At 35.5% G+C, this 21821-nt stretch overlaps 1 protein-coding gene across 5 annotated transcripts in view; it reads left to right on the top strand.

The window, feature by feature from the left end:
• The window catches only part of LOC115210280 (fermitin family homolog 2), a 131905-nt gene that overhangs the window by 1304 nt on the left and 108780 nt on the right, over positions 1–21821 (top strand). For 4 of the 5 annotated variants that reach the window (XM_029778778.2, XM_036502594.1, XM_029778775.2 and 1 more), the window contains exon 2: positions 560–742. In XM_029778778.2, the coding sequence (XP_029634638.1) occupies positions 604–742 (139 nt within the window). In that variant the 5' untranslated portion in view covers positions 560–603. Of the gene's footprint in view, positions 1–556; positions 743–21821 lie in introns of all 5 variants that reach the window. The other variant, XM_036502593.1, reaches the window with a different exon arrangement.

The raw sequence follows: 21821 nt of genomic DNA, 5'->3' as shown, positions 1-21821 counted from the left end.
CAAATCATAAACCAACTAGAGTGCTTTTATGTGGTTGTGCGACTTGCTAGAAATAGTTACTAAATTTCTTACATCGCACCCAACCGTATATTGGTCCTGGCTACGCAACTGAACAGGATGGTTACGGTTGGGACGCTTTTCGTTATAATTTTGCTTATTTAGAGCTGACCTGGGACAAAACTGCATATTTTTCTTTATAAGTTAGATATAAGTTTATTGACAGATCGTTATCTTTATAATACAACTTTAGGGAAGATAAGGGATCCATATAACGAGCTATTTGTGATTAAGTTGTTATCTCGACATCAGGAATTTATTGCCGGCACGTTTGCTACTGTATAACAGATGCACAATGCATATAAACAAAATAATACACAGTAATTTAGCCTGGATTTACATCTTAACTTTATTTTGATCAGTAAAAAAAAAACCCTGAAATTTCTTGAAATCGCATTCCCTCCCATTCAATTACGGACGAAGCCTTGTGTATGTATTTCGTAATTAAATTTTACAATATTGAATGTTGTTTAAAAATAATTGTTTTTCATTATTATTGTAGAACGTGAGTGGACCTAATAAGTTCCCCTAAAGTGAGTGTCCAAGATGATGTCCGATAATGGATATATCGATGGCTCTTGGCAGCTGAATATTAACGTGACTGATTTAAATGTCGATATAGCTCTTCGAGTGAAAGGTGACCTGCATATCGGCGGGGTTATGTTACAACTAGTCGAAGCCCTCGGTAAGTTAACCGTCTCAGTTTTTCTCTGTCTTTTCCTCTTCAATGGTGGTTATTGTATAAACCACTCACTTCATTTGTATACATTTAAATAGTTGACTTTTCGCTCTTTGGGGTGATCTTTTATTACTACATTTAAAGAACAAATTTGTATTTCAATCTTTTTGTTGAATAGCCAGTCCCCTGGTTCTCAGATGGAAGGTACAAGTTTTTGTAGAAGTATTTTTATTTTTAAATTCTGTTGAAAGTGAATAAGCAACCACTATACGTTCGAACTTTGAAAGTGTTCCTGGCAGGCCATACACGCTTTCGAGTTGGTTATCGTCCTTTTTTGGAACTGCGCATAGTGTTAAAGAGGTGGCTAGAACTTGCTTATAAAACGGACGAAAGTTTATACTTGTTCTTCATCAGTTGGATCTATCAAGTGGTTGTTTAGTGGTCGTCTTACACTCTAGTCATGGCCTCAACTAGACGTTCGTTTTACTCAGTTTCTTTTTTTTTCCCCCATCTTTCTGTAACCCTCGTTCGAATCGTCTTATATTGGAATAATGACTTTTGACATTAAAAAGACAAAATTGATTTTGTTTTCTTAATATATTTCGGTATATTTGACGGCTAACTTTCAAGCTGTGCGATATAAATAACCCCACTCCTGTAAAATGAGGCTTATCACTTCATGTGTGAAGTCACTTAAAAAGCATCTTAGGAATGTTTACAGCATTTTCGTTTGAATAACTAGAAAAAGTCTGTCTACTTTAGATGATCAAATGATCCCTTATTCGATATAAGAAAAAAAAATATCGGTTTTTAAAATAACTTTCGGTAGTATGTAATTTACAAAATAAATTCATTAAAAACGAAACTTAAACTTTCTTCAATTAAAAAAAAATTTTAAAAAGACAGCTAACATTTTGAACAATTTGAAATTTAAAATAGTTTTTTAATTCTCAAGTATTTTTCACTGTTCTTTAAGTTTGATTCCACTTTCCGGTTCTACTTGTTTAGAATTTCTTTTAGACAACTGTTGTTAAATTATTTTTAAAAACCGGAAGGTTCCCCCCATTCTTTCAGGCGAGAACTAAAGTAGGTAGGTAGTAGGTACATTGTTTAATGGGGTTCTGCAATTTCCTCTTCTGAAAATCTTAGTGCCATAATTAAAGCTAACTGCAATTATCATTATTCTTTCTTAGAATTTTGTGTTAATTTTTCTAATTTTCTTTTCTGACGTTTGACTGTAGAGAATTGTCTAACTCTTATTCGTAATTTTTTGAAGATGAATATTTTCACAACTTCAAACTTTTCCTCGATGCCGCCCACCCTCTCTCTCTCTGACTTGTCTATCACCATCACCCAGTGCCATTCTTTTAAGTTTCCATAATTCTCAGTTCATACAAATTTCACGTTGACCTATTTCTACATTCGCTTTGACCCTCTACTAACCTGTTCTCCAGGTTCCCATCACTCATTCTCACTGCATACGCATACCATTACTGTCTGTTTAGGAATTCTGTTAAAATAAAATCTTGTATACCGGAAACATTTTCTTAATTGGTTTTAATTTTGGACCAGTCTATCACAAAAAGTTGTTTATTTATTTATTTATTGATCAATTGAATTTTATAAACTTTTCCGAAAAAAGAAAAAGAAAAAACAGCGTGAAATCTTGGGTTCTTCAAACTCTAAAGAAAAAATTCATTTCAATATTTTTTGACTTGTTGGGCATCGGATCAGGCGAATAAATTTAAGCTTGTCATCCGTGATCGAATACATCTTATGATTCAACTATATCATCTTCAGGTGTATGTATTGGACTACATTGTTTAATGTGCTCCTCTCAAAATAGTAAGGTATCGCACTTTTTGACCATGTAACGATACCTGTGTTTTTCTCCAGACTCTGTTGCTTCTCCCTTTTCGCTCTTCTCTGGACACTTTCCTCTATCCGACGAAGAGCAATGCTTGAAATGTTATTTCTACTCATTTTTCCATTTAATACTTAGGTCCAATTAACCTGTTTTTCCTTTTTAATATTCTTTGATTTGCTGAAAAACTTGACCCATTCATTTAGCTGTTGAGAATAGCTTCTTGCTTTCTGAGAACGATCCATTTTAGGATTGATTGTATCTGTTCTCTAAGAACTTTGACTTTGCCGACATTACAATAAACATTCTTAAACATAATTCGGGATTATTTTTTCGTTAACATTGTGTATCGCCTGTAAACCGTTTTGCTGAATATGCATTATTATTGCATGTTCTGACAGTTTTCTTTGATTTAAATTATAGAAAATTAATTTGTATAGTTCACTCCAATACACATGCAAATTAATCATAAAATACTTGTCTCTGTTTCCTCTCAATTTTTACCTTTATAAATACCAGTATCTCTTCAGAATATGTTGAGGATTCAGCTTGTTTGAACAGTCGTTGATCAAATGTTTGAGAATGACCTACATATTCGGTACACTAGATTTGTCATAGTTTGGTTGTGCGTCGAAGTAGGAGCCCTCCTCACTAGTTAAGTCAATACAATGTTGACATGTGTCTGTATTCACTCTCAATGACTTAGTCCACTGTTTCTTATAGAGTGTGCTTGGTACAAAATTACAGCGTTTAATAAAATGTGTAACGTTTAAAACTTTTTAAATGTGTCCAACACCATAGTAAAATCAGGAATTATGTGGAGGCAAATTCTACTTTGCTTTTTATTAAAGACTTCATTTGTATACATTAGGGAGGTACCAAAACCGAAGTTTTGGTGGGGAGATCTGGTATCTGACTGATAACTGCTGGCTGTGAAAACATTGATTTATTGGCCTGCTATGTTGAATTCAATTCCTTCTGTTTGAACAAACTGCCTGTGATGGATCAATGCCCTCTATTTCGGTTTCTCTCATCTGGTTAATGCAACAATGATGGAGATAATCACAGGTTTTCATGGAATTTTGTGATTTGGATCAAGGATTAAGAGCAAAGAATTATGCAACACTATCTGAGCGTGGCCGTTCGCCAGCCTCGTCTGGCACCTGTGTTGGTGGCATATAAAAAGCACCCACTACACTCACGGAGTGGTTGGCGTTAAGAAGGGCATCCAGCTGTAGAAACACTGCCAAATCAGACTAGAGCCTGGTGCAGCCTTCTGGCTTCACAGTTGAACCGTCCAACCCATGCTAGCATGGAAAGCAGACGTTAAACGATGATGATGATGTGAATAAGTAGATCTTTCCAGTAAAAGAGATGTCTGCAAAACGAAAGAACATCTTGAATGACTTTCCATTTTAATCCAAGCTAATGGTGATAGCAAGTAAATGTCCAGAGTTGTTACCTTTCTGATTTCTCTGTTTTGAGATAAGGGTTTTTTTTTGCCAAAACTAAATACATGCACGTAACAGACTACATGTTTAACCCTTTCGTTACCAACTCGGCTGAAACCGCCACTTGCTCTGTAGTACAACTGTCTTGTTTTCATAGGCTTTGTATTAAGATCTTCCACCAAACCTTAGTCACAATTTATGTTCTAACACTAGCTGAATGATAACTAAGTTATTTTACTAAATTCTTTGTTATATTTAAAGTAGTTGAAAGAAACACAGAGCATCTCAAAATAAATATGGTAACGAAAAAGACAAGATTATTTTATATTGTGATAGACTTCCTATGGTATGAAGTTGTTTATCAACACACTTCGTATTCTGGCCAACATGCTACTTTTTCTACTGCTATTAGAGTAGCCTCTTCTCTCTGGATGTGTACCACAAGCATTCTTGACTCAGTGGTCTTGCTTATCTTTATTCATATTGTGTCCACTCCATTTGTCTTCCTTGTTTTTCCTTCTCAGAATGCCGTTCCTCTGGAGTTTCTCCTTGTACATCTTTTTTTCTGCAGCCTTTGAATTGCAAAATGTTCTAGAGTACTGTTTTCTATGTTAATCACAGCAGTCTTGGAAAGCTTGCAAATAAGGAAAAAAAACAAACATATAATTGAATATACATAGCCTCAAAACAAATGTGCTCTGTCGAAACTTTCTCAGCTACATTTCACACTTGAATAATTTGTTAGTAATTTAACATTCCTCCAGAAGAATACTTGTAGGGAAGTAATATCTTCCAGATTTGAGGTATTATTGCTGTCAACCGTATCACACATGACAATACAAGCCACTGAGAGAGTCATTATGTAGTTGCTTGCCCTTTTAGAAAAAGCAAAATAGTAGCCAAATCTCTTTGAAACCACACACTATCATCTTTAGTAAAAGGTAGATTACATTGTATAGTGTAGTTCTTGATATACTTTGTCTGAAAGTAAGATATAATCATAGCTTTTGATCATTAGCCTTCTGGATTAGGGCTGATCTGGGGCTAAATATAAGTACTTCATAAAGGCATAACTGAAGCTTTTTATTGTAAAAGGGATTATCTTTTGATTCAAATTATTCAATTTCTCTATCAAGATAGATTCAGTTGGGATTAGACCCACTGCAGTTGTTTTAGAATGTGTCTGCACAGAAAAATTTATTCTATCAGTGAATCTGATACCAGTGCTGGTGGCACGTAATAGAACCATTCGAATGTGACCGTAGCCAGCGCCGTCCGACTGGCCTCCGTGCCGGTGGCACGTAAAAAGCACCATCCGACCGTGGCTGTTGCCAGCTTCGTCTGGTCCCCGTGCCGGTGGCACATAAAAAGCACCATCCGATCGTGGCCGTTTGCCAGCCTTGTCTGGCACCTGTGCCGGTGGCACGTAAAAAGCACCCACTATACTCATGGAGTGGTTGGCGTTAGGAAGGGCATCCAGCTGTAGAAACACTGCCAGATCAGACTGGGCCTGGTGCAGCCTTCTGGCTTCCCAGACCCCAATTGAACCGTCCAACCCATGCTAGCATGGAAAGCGGACATTAAATGATGATGATGATAACCTTAGATAACTTAGCTGTATGACATTATTACAGCTACCGCTAAAGTTACTTGTTCTTCGTGACTACTATTCTGTCCAAGTCATCTCATTTGCTCAAGGCTACAGAAACCAGAATTTTGTTCCCAGCCTTATGGGACAGTATGACTTTATAATAATGAAGTTTTGAGTTTCCATCGTGGGCAGATGAATGTCTTAGGAGTGAAAGTGGTTGAGGGGAAATTGTACGAGAGCCCTTCATGTGTATGGATATGATCTTTAGTCCCTTCTTGTTGCAAGAAAACTTCATTAGTGCTGGTGCCATGAAAAGAAGAAAAAAAACATCCAGTACATTTTGTCAAGTGATTAAGTGTTTGGAAGGCCGAAACTGTGTGCATATTGCTTTGAATTTTTGTGCACAAAGTACATAAAATGTAATCTTCTCTCTTTGCTATGAAAATTTACCATTCTGTCTTAGAAAAGTCATGTCTATGCTTTGCAGGAATAAATACTTTTTCTCAAATCTAGGTGATGTCACTTCTCCAAATGCATTCTATTAAAAAAAAGTGTTAAAATTGCATCCCATCATGACTAGATAAATTAAGATGAAAGGTGGTTGAGGAAGTTTATTTTATTTTATAAAACACATAGCATGCATTACCAAACCTTGCAACATACACTACACAAACTATTTCCCTTGAATTGAAGCAGTGTGACACTAGGAATCGGTTCTTTTTGTAACTGATATATTGTCAGTTATACTTTCATGTGTGAATTTGTTTGGGGAGAGTCATTTCTCTTTTAGTGCCTTATTAATTTAACACACTCACCAGTCTAATTTCCACTCATTTACTTATTATTTTTTACTAAAATTTTCATTACGACTTGCAACCTTTTCAGTAGTCAGCTATTGAAAAGGTTGCAAGTCAAAATTAAAATTTTAGTAAAAAATAACAAGTTAATGAGTGGAAATCAGATCAGTGAGTGTGTTAAAGTAATAAGGCACTAAAAGAGAATGACTCTCTAGACCAGTGGTTTTCAACCAGGGTTCCACCAGTACAGTCCAGGGGTTCCGCAAGAAGTTACAAAACTGCTAAAATCAGCAGTAATTTTTAAGTCTCCTGTGCAGATATGTGTGCATAAGACTATTAAATTATTGTACAGGGGTTCCTCAAGCCAGTGAAATGTTTCCTTGGGGTTCTGCTCCAGCAAAAGGTTTGAAAAGCACTGCTCTAGACAATAAAATATGCTTCAACACACGAATTCACATAAAGAATCTTGCAAACCACATACAAAAAGCGAAATTTCATGTGTAAGTTACACTGAAAATATAAAAAACTTTAGCATTTTTGTTTGTGTCCCCATTTGAATTGCAAACATTTCGCATGACTTGTTCCTCTTCATGAGTTTCAGGCATGGTTATGTGGTTTAGTGTACTTCACAACCACATGGTTCTAGGTTTGATTCCACTTTGGAACATAGCTTCTAACATAGATTTAGGTTGATATAATCAGCAAAAATTGTAAACATTGGTAAGAAAATTGAATGCTTAAGGATGAAATCCTTTCAGATATTTGCTCTGCACCAAGTTACTAACACTTCTTTATCAGTCTTGTTGTAAGAAATGCAGGGACCACTGATTAACCTGTTTCAAACTTGTAACCAACAACACTGTTCACTAACTGCAATATGAAATTAAGCAGTAAAAATATAAACCTATCTTAGAAAGAGTTCTTCATCTTAATTTTCTTTCATGTCTTCTAGTCTCTCTAGTACAAGACTTGGATCTTTTCGGTTTGAACGGCAGTTTTTCTAGTGGTGTCATGAAATTGTCACCCATAATTATGACCCTAGTATTGATCTATTGCATTTCAATCTGTTTTAGGGTTGGTTTGGGGTGGGGGGAAGGGTATCTTTTTTTTCTTCAGAAATGTAAATAAACCCAATCTGTTTCTTAAGCGAGGGACATTTTCATATGGCACAGAATGTTTTCACCTCAATAGACGTCATTGATTGGTTGAAATTGCAGAAATTGAAGAACAAATATCTTACAAACTATAGAATTTTCTCAATTAAGCCAAGAGAAAAAGATGTGTTTATAAACACATTCTACCAGTATACGAAGTTTAAAAGTGTTTAGTTACATGGAAATTATTTTAAAAATCTGCCGTTCAAACCGCAAAGATCCTAAGACTTTATTAGAATGTCTCTTGTATTTTAAGTAATTCTTGATCCAGTTTTATCTTAACATATGCCTTCTCATCTAACATAATCTACTTAAGAAATTCTGGTTTCAATATGGCTACTTATTTTAGTGTTTGTTGAAACTGACTTGCCTTTGGATGTTGTATTGGTTGTTGTCTTTATCACAAAGATAACATTTGCTTTGTTTACTGTGAATGTTAGCTTTTGGGAAGACATCCTTAGTTTTTTGAGATATAGAATTTAATCTGTTTACCTTCATACTATTTCTTATTCTGTTAACCTTTGTTTTTAAATACTTAAATACTTTATCACTCAAATTCTTTATTTCTATAAAACTTTGATTAGTTATGTAAACTGCTTAAACTGTTTTCTTAGACTGATTTGAATTCGTAAACTTTTCTGTAGAAACTTGTTTCAAGTCATATCAAATTTCTCTGCATCAAATGCGATGCCCATCTTAATAATTCAGCTGTCTAGAAATAAATTTTTCTTGATATTTAGATGATGTTAGTAGAAATGTATGTGCATGTCCATATTTCAAATATTTCAAGCATTTATGTGAAAACTTTAATAATTCACACACATTGTGTATTCTAAAGTCCAAAAACAGAACAGATGCAGTACAAGGGACCTCGTAAAATACTAAGACAACTGATATTAAACAAATTAACTCATTCCTTATCAATGATTGCAGTGTTACTGTGATTCAATATATCTGCACTACTTAAATTAGGTTACTGGAAATTACCTGTTGACCATGAACAAGAGACTTTGCTGTTTTCAAGTTAAAAGCTGTCAACTTCTTAGCTTATTGACACTGTTTCTGTTTGTTCAAGGATGTTAATAATTTTGTGAAAAATATCGTGAAAATTTATACACAAAAGAATATTTGAGGTTTATATATATCATTTTTAACATCCACTTTTCCTTGCCCACAAAGTGGCTGGAATTTGTTGAGGTGGATTTTCTATGACTGGATGTCCTTCCCGTTATCAACCTTCCTCTTTCCAAGTAAAGTTATTTTAGCCACGACCAGACATGTTTTCATGGTAGATTGGAAATGGACTCTCTTAACATGGTGGTGACGCTTGTTTACTACTACACTCACATGGTGTCAAGGTAAGGAGACAAAAACACATATTTAAATCAGTTCTTCCAAGTTCGCTCACAAGGCTTTGGTTAGCCCAAGAACTATATTAGAAGACACTAGGCTAAGGTGCCATGCAGTCGTACTAAAGCTGAAACCATGTTGTTGGGAAGTAAAGTTCTTAACCCTTTTGCATTTAAAACTGGCAATATCCAGCCCAAATATTCCACCTGTCTTATGTTTGAAATGAACAGATTCTACTTATCACATCTACCTGACAATGTCGTCGTAAAAATAAACAATCGCATCAAAATCTCAAAGCTCTGAGATTAATTCGAAACTTTGTGAATAAAGAAGTATTAAATTTGACAGAGAAATCTGTATGCTAAAGAGTTAACCCTTTAGTGTTTAAACCGGCCATATCTGGCCCAGATATTCCACATGTTTTATATTCAAACTGGCCAGATCCAGCCTCTTACACCTAACCTACACTGACATTCTAAAAATAGACAATCACATCATTGAAACCTCAAAGCTATAAGATAATGCATGATTAATTCAAAACAATTTGAGTGAAAAAGTATTACATTTAACAGAGTAATCTGAACACAAAAGGGTTAAGCCAGCTTGAAACAAGTATCATATATCAAAAAAGTTCCAAACTCAATGCCAGTGTAAGGTTTTTTTTACAGACCTAGCTATAAAGCATTAATCAAAAACATTTGTTGCAAAGACAATACTTCCACATTTGTATGCTGTGGTGGCCTATTTAGTTTGTTATCTTAACTGACTCTCTAGACACAGTTTCCTCACTCTTAACATTAACAACCCTGCTGTTAATTGTTATATATTTTGTTGGAAGTACTTTCCACTTATAGTTTGTTCTGAAAACCCTCCCTCCTCTTGTAATTTCAGTAAGTTTGGACTGAAAGTTCTTTTGTTTTTTTTTTTTCTCTGCTTCTCTGATCTTTTATATTCCAACTAGTTCTGTCATGAAAGTGCAACTGCTCAGTATTTGTGTAATGCCAGTAAATCAAGAAAATTTCGTTTTGCTTTCTATTTTTCCCAAGCATGCCTAGATTTGCATTTAACTTGTGAGAAATGTAGGTGTGTCAGCTATTTTTGCTTGAAACCAATGCTGAAAAATTTTGCTCGCTGATGTTTGTTCAACCTCCCTCACACTATTATTGCATTCATACTTCTTTTGTACCGATTGTTTGGATTATATATTTTCTTGCATCCACATTTCCCATAATTTTCTATAATGGCTTGCCACTTCATCTTTTGATGTCAGTTATCTGATCTGTCATTAATTTTTTTTTTCTTTTGTCCCTTATCTCCTTGTGTGCAGGCACACACAAATTGATACTTTTGGACCTTTTATGACAGGGAACTATTTTTTAATCACTCCCCCCCTTTTTTTTTTTTTTTTCAACTCTTCAGTGTCACTTGTATGGGAGGTTGTAGTTGATCTGTAATTTCCTTATAAATTTGTCTTAACCTCATTTCTGTAGCTTTAAATAGACAACACAATATGCTCGACTTTACTCTGTCAAAAGTTACTAAACTCTAATATGCTTGGTAACTATTTCTTAGTGCAGCGATAAAAGATAACCGTAATCAGATCTATAAAAATTTGTCTTATTTAAAAGGAAAAAAAAAAAATCTTTGAGTAACAACAGTGCCCACGACCTTTGCAAATTCTGAGACTGGTGAGATTTATGCTGTTGGAACCTATATAGGCCACTGTTTGCAGGAAAAGTATGGGTGGAGCAGAAATGTGAGAGTGCTGCAATTCTGGGGAAAGGAGAGCAGGGTGGAGTGTTTTGAGTGGCAGAGGTGAGGTACATACAGTGACTGGTGGAGAACAGGTGGTAGTTATGTACTTACATTTTGGAACATTATATATCTATAAATGGAACATTTTATATAAAGATAAAATCACACGCACGTATTCAAATAAATCTACATCTGAAAATCATCATCATCATCAGACCTGTTTTCCATGCTGGTGTGTGCTGGATGATTTGAAAAGATCCAGCAAGCTATAAAGCCTTAACATAAAATGGTGTATTTGTGTACCTGCTTATAAATAACATGTTTATTTGTATATAGGTGTTGAATATTTTTCCACTTATATTTTTTATAGTGATTTTAATTTAAATTGCTGGATTCTTTCTAATACATTGATTCTACTCAATTCAAGTTTTTCAAGATTCTTTTACCATTGTTTAGCTCCTTTCTCTTTTAGTAAAGCTTATTTCCTATTATTTCTCATCTCTTTTACTTTTAGTTTTGTTCACTGTTTGACAAAGCTGTTTTGATTACTTAGAAGACAGTTATTTTGAATAAGATTTTAATCAGCTTTGTAATAGTAATTCTTTTTTCAGCTAATGATATTTGCTGATTTTAGTTTATTTTACAATGACCGACAACCAAATGCATGTATGGGAGCACACACTTTTGTAGTGATAGTGTATTTGGAATTGAAATTGGGTTTTGATTACAATAATAATTGTGTGTGTGTGTGTGAATTTGATTGGTTACCCTTTGTGTTCCTCAGATGTGGATTTTTTTGGATACATGCAATCATTTGTTTATGCGTTGTATAATTAAAAGAAAGACCAGATTAAATAGTTATTTTGAATAGAATTAAGTTGTTGAAAATAAGTAAAATTAAGTTTTGTTTCTAAAATTAAATTTTTTAAAAATAGAATATTTTGCATCAGAGTAACTTTATATTGCAATTGTTATAGTGTTACTTAGTTATGATATCGAATTATATTCAGTTCATTTTTGTACAATCAACTCCCATATGCTCTCTTACCCCTCTGTCTCCAATATAACTGTAGTTTAATGTTAAGCATTGCTTGATATATATATATATATAACCTGTTGCTTCAGTTGATATGATCTTAAACTTTCCATGACCATATTTTTATTTTAAAAGTTTTGAACCTTGAAATTTAGAATTTAGAGGGGATTCCTGAATTTTATTTTTCAACTAATGTTGATCACAAAAGTTTTCAATATTATAATGGAAGTTTTTAAATTGAAATATGAATACGTCAATACAACCAAAATTTTTGTTGTAGGACCAGAAGTTGTCTCATGTAGCTTGCTATCAACAGGATATTGTAACTCAATATATTACTGGTATGTTTCTGGTTCATGAAAAATGAAATACGTTGCTAAACTTTAGAAAAATTTTAATGCAATGTTCTAGCAATAGTTATCGTGCCAATTTTAAGTTCAGAGAATTATGAGCATTTCAGATGTGGAAAGGGAATGGTCTAGTTAGCCTTATGGGTTATGTTTGGTGAGATGGATGTATGGTTAACTGGTTTCTCTTTAATTTCAGCATTGAAGAGGGGGAGTATACAGTTATGAGGGAATGGATTGGGAGTATCAGTAGAACATGTGACATGCAATATAGTATTTGGTTATGTCACTTTGCATAGCATCGGTATACTATAGCTTCAGGCCAACAAATGCCCTTCAGGTTTGGAAGACAGAAACTGAAAGAACCTGTCGTGTGTGTGTATGTGTGAGATATATGTGTGTATTTGTGTCTCCTTGTCTTTGTCAGAGTTGTAAATGTCTCCATCTTAACAGGTGGCATTGTTAGTTTCCAATCTTCTGGAAAAATATTACCTTGCTTGGAAACTGAAGGATACTTACTGATAGGAAGAGCTTCTGCTCAAAGAAAATCTGCTTCAAAAGAATTCCTTCTAGCCTATGCAAGCACAAAAAAAGTGGATGTTCAAATAACGATGACTGTTCTGAGTTCAAATTCTGACCAGACTAATATTTAGGATTCAATATCTTAGTGTTTTATTCCCTGAAATTTTGGGAGGGGATCTAATTGTATTAACCCCTGTACTCAACTGATACTTAATTGACTCCAAAAGGATGAAAGGCAATGTCAATTGTGGCAGAATTTTGGAACATGTAGACAAGATGCTGTGGATCATTTTGTATGGGATGTGGACAATTCTGCCAGCTTGCTGCCTTACTAGTAATAATAATGGCTTCAAGATTTTGGCACAAGGCCAGCAATTTTAGGATGGGGAAGGATGTTGCTTCATTAACTTCAGTATTCAACAGGTATTTATTTTATCAACCCCAGAATGATGAAAGTTGACCTTGACAGAATTTGAACTGTATGTGCAAAGAACTAGAAGAAATGCTAATAAGTATTTTGTCCAATGCACTAACAATTTTGCCTACTTGCTGCCTTAATAATAATAATAATAATAATAATAATGTTGCAAATGCAAAAAGTCTACTGAAGGATAGTCAAAGTCAACTTTGTTTCTGAAAATATGAAAGACAGATTTGAACCAGAGATGAAAGAAATCAAATACTGCAAAATATTTTTTGTCTGCTGGTTCAGTTCCTTCCCCCTTCCCTATTCTTCACTTCTTAGAAATATACTTCATGTACCTAGCTTTGGGTGGGGTTCAGGTTCTATATTACAGCTTAAAAATTCTGTTACACACCCTTGTAGATTTTATTTTTCAGTTACATCAACATTGACTGGAATGGATTATATTTCCCCGCTTGAATTCCGATGTTTTTATTTTTTCATAGTAAAATAGGGAAAAAAATTTTTATTTGGTAAAATCCAGTCTGGAAAGAAATGGAGCTTGCTTTATCAGATACGGAATATCAGCAGGCATAAATGACTGAGCATAAGGGCTGCCAAAAGATAAAGTAGCCTCTAAAGATATCCGTTGTTCATTATTTACATTATTTACATTTGACGGATATTTGTCCTCATTTTGTTTGTTGTTAACACGATTCGGCTGATATACCCTCCAGCCTTCATCAGGTATCTTGGGGAAATTTTGAACCCGAGTTCTCATTCCTAAGGTATTTTTCGATATTATTCAAGTCACTGCCTGGAATTGACCTCGGAATCTTGGGGTTAGTTGCCTGTGCTCTTAACCACTCTGCCATATGCCCATGGGCATATGGCGTAGTGGTTAAGAGTGCGAGCTACTAACCCCATGATTCCGAGGCTGATTCCAGGCAGTGACCTGAATAATAATATTAATAGTAATAATAATATCGAAAAATACCTCAAGTATGAGAACCCAGGTTTGAAATTTCTCCAAGACACCAGATGAAGGCTGGAGGGGGTATATCAGCCAAAAAGAGGACAAATATCCATCAAATGTAAATAATGTGCATAATTCCTCATCTCTTAAATATAGAACTGTAATATCAGTTGTTGTGTGCAACAAAGATGATTGTTGGTTTGGACACATGATGCATATGAAGGATGATAGGTGAAAATGCTAAACTTTGCAAGTGGAAGAAGACAAAGTATTGAGATAAATGGCAAGATGCTAAGCTAAATGTAGAAGTCCAACCCATGTTAGCATGGAAAAATGAATGCAAATATGGTGTGTGTGTGTGTGTGTGTTTTTTTTTTTTTTTTTTTTTTTTAAGATTTAGTCATTGGACCTTACTCTTGCTGGTTAGTTTGGTCATATCAATACTGTTTGTCAAATTTCTGATTTATGAGAAATAAGGCACTGACCATTGTTTTTTAATTAAGTATGCAACAAGCTGTAGCTTCAAGATTTCGATGATGTTATTCTAAGTGTGAGAGGCCATGCACATCTAACCAGTTACAGCATAAAACAAGACTATTTTGGCCTGATATGGCTGGTTTATGTGCTAAACTACTCTGTTTAATTTTTTTAGATTGTGAGTGCACATACAGTTTCCACTTATCAACAATCCACTTAAAATCATTGATCAACCAAAAGCTGTATTAGAGCTACTTTGCTTGTGGTTTTGCACAGTAGGATTGGCCCAAGAATCATGCGGTCATAAAGTGATTTTTTTTTTATTCATACTTGTCTATAAACACAAGTTGTAAAGAGACTTAATAAAATACTGTATGGTATTAGAATGGTTGTATACTGTCAATGTATATAAGGACACAGGAAAAATGTGTCAAAGCCATCAAGAGGCGTCGATGCTTCCTAGGGCTAAACAGCGGTGGTGTAACCCCCTATTGTCACGTTCACGTTAGATTGACAGTATACAACCATTCTATCGCCCCACCACCGTACATATCTATGAGAGATTTAGAAATTTAATATTTCTGTATGGTATTATTTCTCCTGTAATTCTGGCATCCATCACCCATGCCTTTTCTGTTGCTACTTGTATGATTTCTGTTCCTCAGAGTTAGCTTGTTTTGTACTGCTCCCACTCAGATACCCACTGGCTTATTCCTCTTGCCATACTCATTACTCTTGTGGTGTCTAAACCCCACTATTTCTACATTGTCGCTATATAATCCAGCCCTTCCTTCTCAAAATACCACCCATCTGGAATATTCTTCTTGTCAATGTCTTACCTGCAGATATTAATCTGCAACAGTTTAACTGGAGCATTGGCAGTATCAAGTTCACTAGTCTCAGTAGGTTTGCAAACGTCATGTTAAAGGGCACTGCCCCATCAAGAGTTAGCAACTAAAAGAAAAAAAAAAAAAGCTGGCATAAGTAGAAAAACTACACATTTTGGAAGAGTATAATGCAATCAACCCTACTATTTGACTAGTGCCTTATTTTATTGATATAGGAGAGATGAAAGGCAAAATTACCCTCATGGGGTTTTTGAACTTGATATTGCATGCGATCTAACTTCCACAGGTTTTTTTGTTTGGCACTCTCTCTTTACTCTCTTTTACTTGTTTCAGTCATTTGACTGCGGCCTTGCTGGAGCACCGCCTTTAGTCGAGCAAATCGACCCCGGGACTTATTTTTTGTAAGCCAAGTACTTATTCTATCAGTCTCTTTTGCTGAACCGCTAAGTTACGGGGGACGTAAACACATCAGCATTGGTTGTCGAGCAATGCTAGGGGGACACACACACACGCACGCGCGCAACAGGCTTCTTTCAGTTTCCGTCTACCAAATCCACTCACAAGGCATTGGTCGGCCCGGGGCTATAGCAGAAGACACTTGCCCAAGATGCCATGCAGTGGGACTGAACCCGGAACCATGTGGTTGTTTAGCAAGCTACTTACCACACAGCCACTCCTGCGCCTATCAATTCTATCAATTCTGCTATTCAATATGCTCTTAATCATTTGGTTACAATATTTCTCTTGAAATTAACAGCCTTCATCAGCCTCGCCTGGCCCTCGTGCCGGTGGCACATAAAAAGCACCATCCGTTCGTGGCCGTTTGCCAGCTCTGTCTGGCACCAGTGCGGGTGGCACGTAAAAAGCACCCACTACACTCACGGAGTGGTTGGCGTTAGGAAGGGCATCCAGCCGTAGAAACACTGCCAGATTTGACTGGGCCTGATGAAGCGTTCTGGCTTCACAGACCCCAGTAGAACCGTCCAACCCATGCTAGCATGGAAAGCGGACGCTAAACGATGATGATGATGATGATGAATGAAGAATTTGAACTTTTTCTTCATAAAGCTGTTTGGAACATAAATCAACTTGAAATCTCAATGGAAGATCTTAGTCAGTTTAAGACAAGAAGTTTGGATCATTGCACCTGGGGTATAGTATCAAAAGGGTTAATGAGGAAATTTGGACTAGCAAAAGTTACTGTCTATAATGAGTCAACAAGGGAGCTTCTACAGGGTAACTTAGACTACTAGAAATATTGAAATTCTAAAATCATACCCTACCATCTTAAACACATTGGGTAAAATAATCCTAAGTACACTATCACTGAGCAAAGATATGGGATGGGCATTATTGGAACTTCTTTTAATCACCAGCCTACATCATCAATAGGCGCAGGAGTGGCTGTGTGGTAAGTAGCTTGTTTACCAACCACATGGTTCTGGGTTCAGTCCCTCTGCGTGGCACCTTGGGCAAGTGTCTTCTGCTATAGCCTTGGGCCGACCAAAGCCTTGTGAGTGGATTTGGTAGACGGAGACTGAAAGAATCCCTTCGTATGTATGTATGTATGTATGTATATATATATATATATATATATATATATATGTGTGTTTGTGTGTGTCCCCCTAGCATTGCTTGACAACCAATGCTGGTGTGCTTATGTCCCCGTTACTTAGCGGTTCGGCAAAAGATTCCGATAGAATAAGTACTGGGCTTACAAAAGAATAAGTCCCAGGGTTGAGTTGCTCGATTAAAGGCGGTGCTCCAGCATGGCCACAGTCAAATGACTGAAACAAGTAAAAGAGTAAAAGAGAGTATCTCAAAGCTGATATTCTATGATATAAAAATTGCCTGTTAACTTTTGAAATTAAAAATCTTGTGAACATATGTTTACTTAACTGTCAATTTTAAGTAATAAGACACTCCATCATCTGTTTAAGATGGTATTAAGTTTCGGTTGTGGAAATGGCAGTAGTTAGGTCAGAGTTCACACTTTGACATTCTATAAAGTAAATTGGTATTTGGCCTGGATGCCATCACATTTCTGATATGTTTTTTAATATTATATTTCAATATGTTGGCTGCTGTGGAATTTAATTAAATGCCTCTAAATGTGCATATAAATATTCCTTGACTGATATGCTACATCTGATTATGTTTGAATGTCCAAAGCTCAATATTTTCCCATAGATGTTGTCTTTAGGTTAGACTTCTAAGCTGACATTTCCTTCTTTCTGGTAAATTGGGTGTGAATTTGTTGTAATTTTTTTACTCTGCACCATACTAGTTCAAGTGAGGTTAATGCATTTGGAGTAGATTATGGACTAATTTTTGATTTAACTGATACGGTGCTTAATGCTCTTTATGTAAATCATCTTAAAATCCCAGGATGATCAGTCAGTTCTGAAAATGTTCTATAGAAAGAGTAAAGGCTAGGTTTTACATTTCTTTGAATTTCTGAAATGTTATTGAATTACTCTTACTCTTTTTTACTCTTTTACTTGTTTCAGTCATTTGACTGCGGCCATGCTGGAGTACCACCTTTAGTCGAGCAAATCGACCCCGGGACTTATTCTTTGTAAGCCAAGTACTTATTCTGTCGGTCTCTTTTGCCGAACCGCTAAGTGACGGGGACGTAAACACACCAGCATTGGTTGTCAAGCAATGCTAGGGGGACAAACACAGACACACAAACACACACACACACACATATATATATATATATATATATTATATATATATATACATACACATATACGACAGGCTTCTTTCAGTTTCCGTCTACCAAATCCACTCACAAGGCATTGGTCAGCCTGGGGCTATAGCAGAAGACACTTGCCCAAGATGCCACGCAGTCGGACTGAACCCGGAACCATGTGGTTGGTTAGCAAGCTACTTACCACACAGCCACTCCTGCGCGAATTGTTAAAAAGTAGAATTAAAATACTCGCACCAGTTATTTGTGGAATTTTGAACCATGTAAATATATATCCATAACATCAGCACTGCTTACATCTTATTGCCACTATTTCACTATTGAGAACTTAGTAAAAATAATGTAGGGGCCTGAAATAAATCTGAGATTAGTAGACAAATGAGATTAGCATTTGTAATAAATTTCTTCAAATATACACTGGTCCATCTGTGAGACTGGTGATCTCTCAAACTCTAAATGGTTTTTGTCTACCAGATTCTGCTCACAAAATGTTGGTCAACCTTAAACTTTCAAACTTGAAAGCTACCTCTGTGGTTAACAGACATCAAATAAGATTGGTACTTGTAATAAAACTCTGCTTTTTCAAATCTAGAGTTCCTTCTCTAAGATAGTGATTTGTGACAATCAATAAGGCCTTCTTATGAAATAAAAATTTTTTTTGTTTTTAATTTGTACCTTACTTAAATACAAGTTTTGTTATGGCAAATGATCTTACATTATGATAAATACTTCTCGCCAGTTTTGGTGTGTCTTAAATGAGGATTATTAACTTTGGCACAATGCCATTTATGTGGGAAGTATTTGATTATTGTTTTAGGCCCTAAATTTTTCTAGTACTTATTCTATCAATCTTGGAGGAATGTCATTGTCAATTTGGCAGGATTTCAACTTGGAACCTTAAGAGTGCAGCATTTTACTGTTTCTGTTCAAAATGTATTTTAGTTATATATTATGAGGTGCTGCTGAAAATTTCCTGGCTTTTAAGAGTATTGCAAAAGGTTTGGTTTGAGACTCAACCTTCCAAGTTCTTTTACAGGGCTTAGAAAAACTGAAGGTCCACTGCAATAAGTATGTGAATCTGAGACGGGAATATCTTTATATATAAAAGTGAGGTTGTGTGTCTGTCTCCTACGATTTAGATTCCTAACTACTCCCACATTTTGCGGTGCAGTTTAACCAAAACCGGGTATCTTATAGTCGTGATTCATATCGAGCCCTTCTAGATATTAGCGTGCATCTACGATGAGTCTACGATTTAAAAAAAAATTTACCATCATTTTTTTCCATTTTAATGCATTTTTTCGCTATTATATATATTATATAAGAGAAGTAACTCTCTAAAAATGTTTACGATGAGTCAACAATTTAAAAAAAATTTACCATAATTTTTTTTCCATTTTTAATGCATTTTTTTGCTATTTTTTACCTATAACTCTCTAAAAATGCTTATATAGTTATTTCCCTTACAAACCCGAGCAACGCCGGGCAATACTGCTAGTGTTCAATAAAAATATGACTGATCCTCTTGAATTTTCTTTTACCCAAAGCCAGGAACTTTTCAGCACCCCTTCGTATATTGTTCACTTTCCATGTGTAATCTCTAGCACTCATCATATCTTCACTTGACCTATGTCTTGGGAAGATGACATGGCAATAAATAAAAGCTGTTTATTGCAAGGAATAATAACAGCAATAATACTACTACTGGTGTATAAAATTTCCTATTTAGCTGCCAATAGAAAGCTTTAAGCCTTGCACAACAAGCTAACAAAAACATTTGTATGTCTGCATTTGAACAATGTCAATACTATATTGCACTGTCGCACTGTTAACTCAGACATTTAAATAAGAAAATGTTATTTCAATAAAGCAGTTGTGTAGAGCAAAAAAAAAAAACAAAAAAAACCATCCTGATGTAGGTGAATAAAATTTAGATAATCTTAAAATGAAAATAGTGCCTGCCTAGAAATTTAAGACTGCATATTTTAGAAATGATAAAGCAAGTGTTATGGGTGTGCGTTGTGTATTATAGATGCGATAACTGCAACAGAATTTAATTCATCTAAGAAATTAAACAGGGGAATTTATATAATTTATTGGTCTAAATCCAGAGTGATAGGGATTCCTCAGGCCAGAGTTCCTCATAGGATTGGGTAGGCATGAAGATTGAAAAGACGGTAGACAAATTACTGTTTAGTAAAAATGTTGTTAAACTTGCCCAATACTGTGATAAAGAAAGTTACCTTTTTAATGTCTATTTTTCCATGCTTGCATGGGTCAGACAAAGTACATTATAGCAACTTGATGTCTGATGTCATCCACCCTCACATATTTCCTATTGCAAGAATATTCTCTCAGTCTGAACAATAAACAGATCAGATTTGTTAATGCAGAAGACTGAAAACAAACAACACTGTTTGAATGAGCCTTGTCGAGAAGCCCTGATATCCTTTCACAGTGGACTGCAAGCAAATGACATTGTTAGCCAGCTATTTACAACCAGCAAATGCACAAGATAAGAGATACGAGCTCTCTTTCTCTCACATGTACATACACATACAATGGGCATCTTTCAGTTTCTGTCTACCCAAGTCCACTCGCAAGGTAAACATGTCTATAACAAGATACTTTCTTGAAGTGCCACGCTGGGTTGGGGAACAGTCATCCTGATCACACAGCCTATAAATCTTTATTCTTCATTCATAAAGAGGGGATAGGGCAGAAAAAATTCTTTTTTTTGTTGGGTGGTGCAGCTGGTATTCATCAGTTTAAGAACTGCTGGTTTAGACAATGGACTGATTGAACTAAATTAACAAACACTACACAGACTATTTTAAAAATAGAAAATGTATGATACTTAATAGAAATGTAAGATATTTATGGTTTTGATTAGCATACTTTCAGCATCACTGCAAAGTAAACATTGTGGTTGAACTGATTTTTTTTTTCTCTTTCTGTGATTGAAAAATATGGTAAAAACATTTTGCATCTGGCCAGGCTGATCTTGTTTTCCTGATCACAGAGCAGAGAAACAAATAAAAACTGGCTTAGCCACATAGAGCTGTGTCCCTAACCTTTTCTGTCATACCTTAACCTGTATCAGGCATAAGGATGCACTCCTTGGATTTTGTAGACATGCAAGCTATGTAGTGACACTTGATAGCTGATGATTAAGAAAAAGAAAATAAGTATTCAGTAAACACTGTAAAGTGGTTTGTGTTAGGAAGAGCCTCTAACCATAGAAACCATGTCAAAACATACAGAAGCATGATGCACTTCATGGGACCCATTGGATCCTTGTCTAACTGTCAAGCAACTGCCAGCATTTACATTAAATGATGATGATGTATCTGTAAGTCTACCTTACATCCGTTTCAAACTAGTCTCAGTGGCTTAGAGGTTAGTGTTGAGCTCATAATTGTAAAGTCATGGGCTTGATTCCTGGACTGGGGGAATGCATCGTGTCCTTGATCAAAGTGCATCATTTCATGTTTCAGTCAACTCTGCTGAAAATGAGTATCTGCTGCCTGCTGGTACACATCTCTTAACTCCCAACTGTCAGATTCTTGATATTCTGCCAAGTCAATGGTAAGAGGGCCAAAAAGGTATCTCTACTACACTTTGCCTGAAAAAGGTTACTATGTAGTCGAAAATAAACTATCAACTCCTGCTTGTGAGAGACAGCTAAGCTTATCTTACCGTCTTAAAAATACTTAGTTTTGTCTGGCAATTCCATGTTCAGATCCTCTCTATTTACTCTTTTACTTGTTTCAGTCATTTGACTGCGGCCATGCTGTA

This window comes from Octopus sinensis, linkage group LG4 (genome assembly GCF_006345805.1).
Source record: "Octopus sinensis linkage group LG4, ASM634580v1, whole genome shotgun sequence".
Lineage (NCBI taxonomy): Eukaryota > Metazoa > Mollusca > Cephalopoda > Octopoda > Octopodidae > Octopus > Octopus sinensis.
This window is presented reverse-complemented; position numbering and strand designations above follow the sequence as displayed.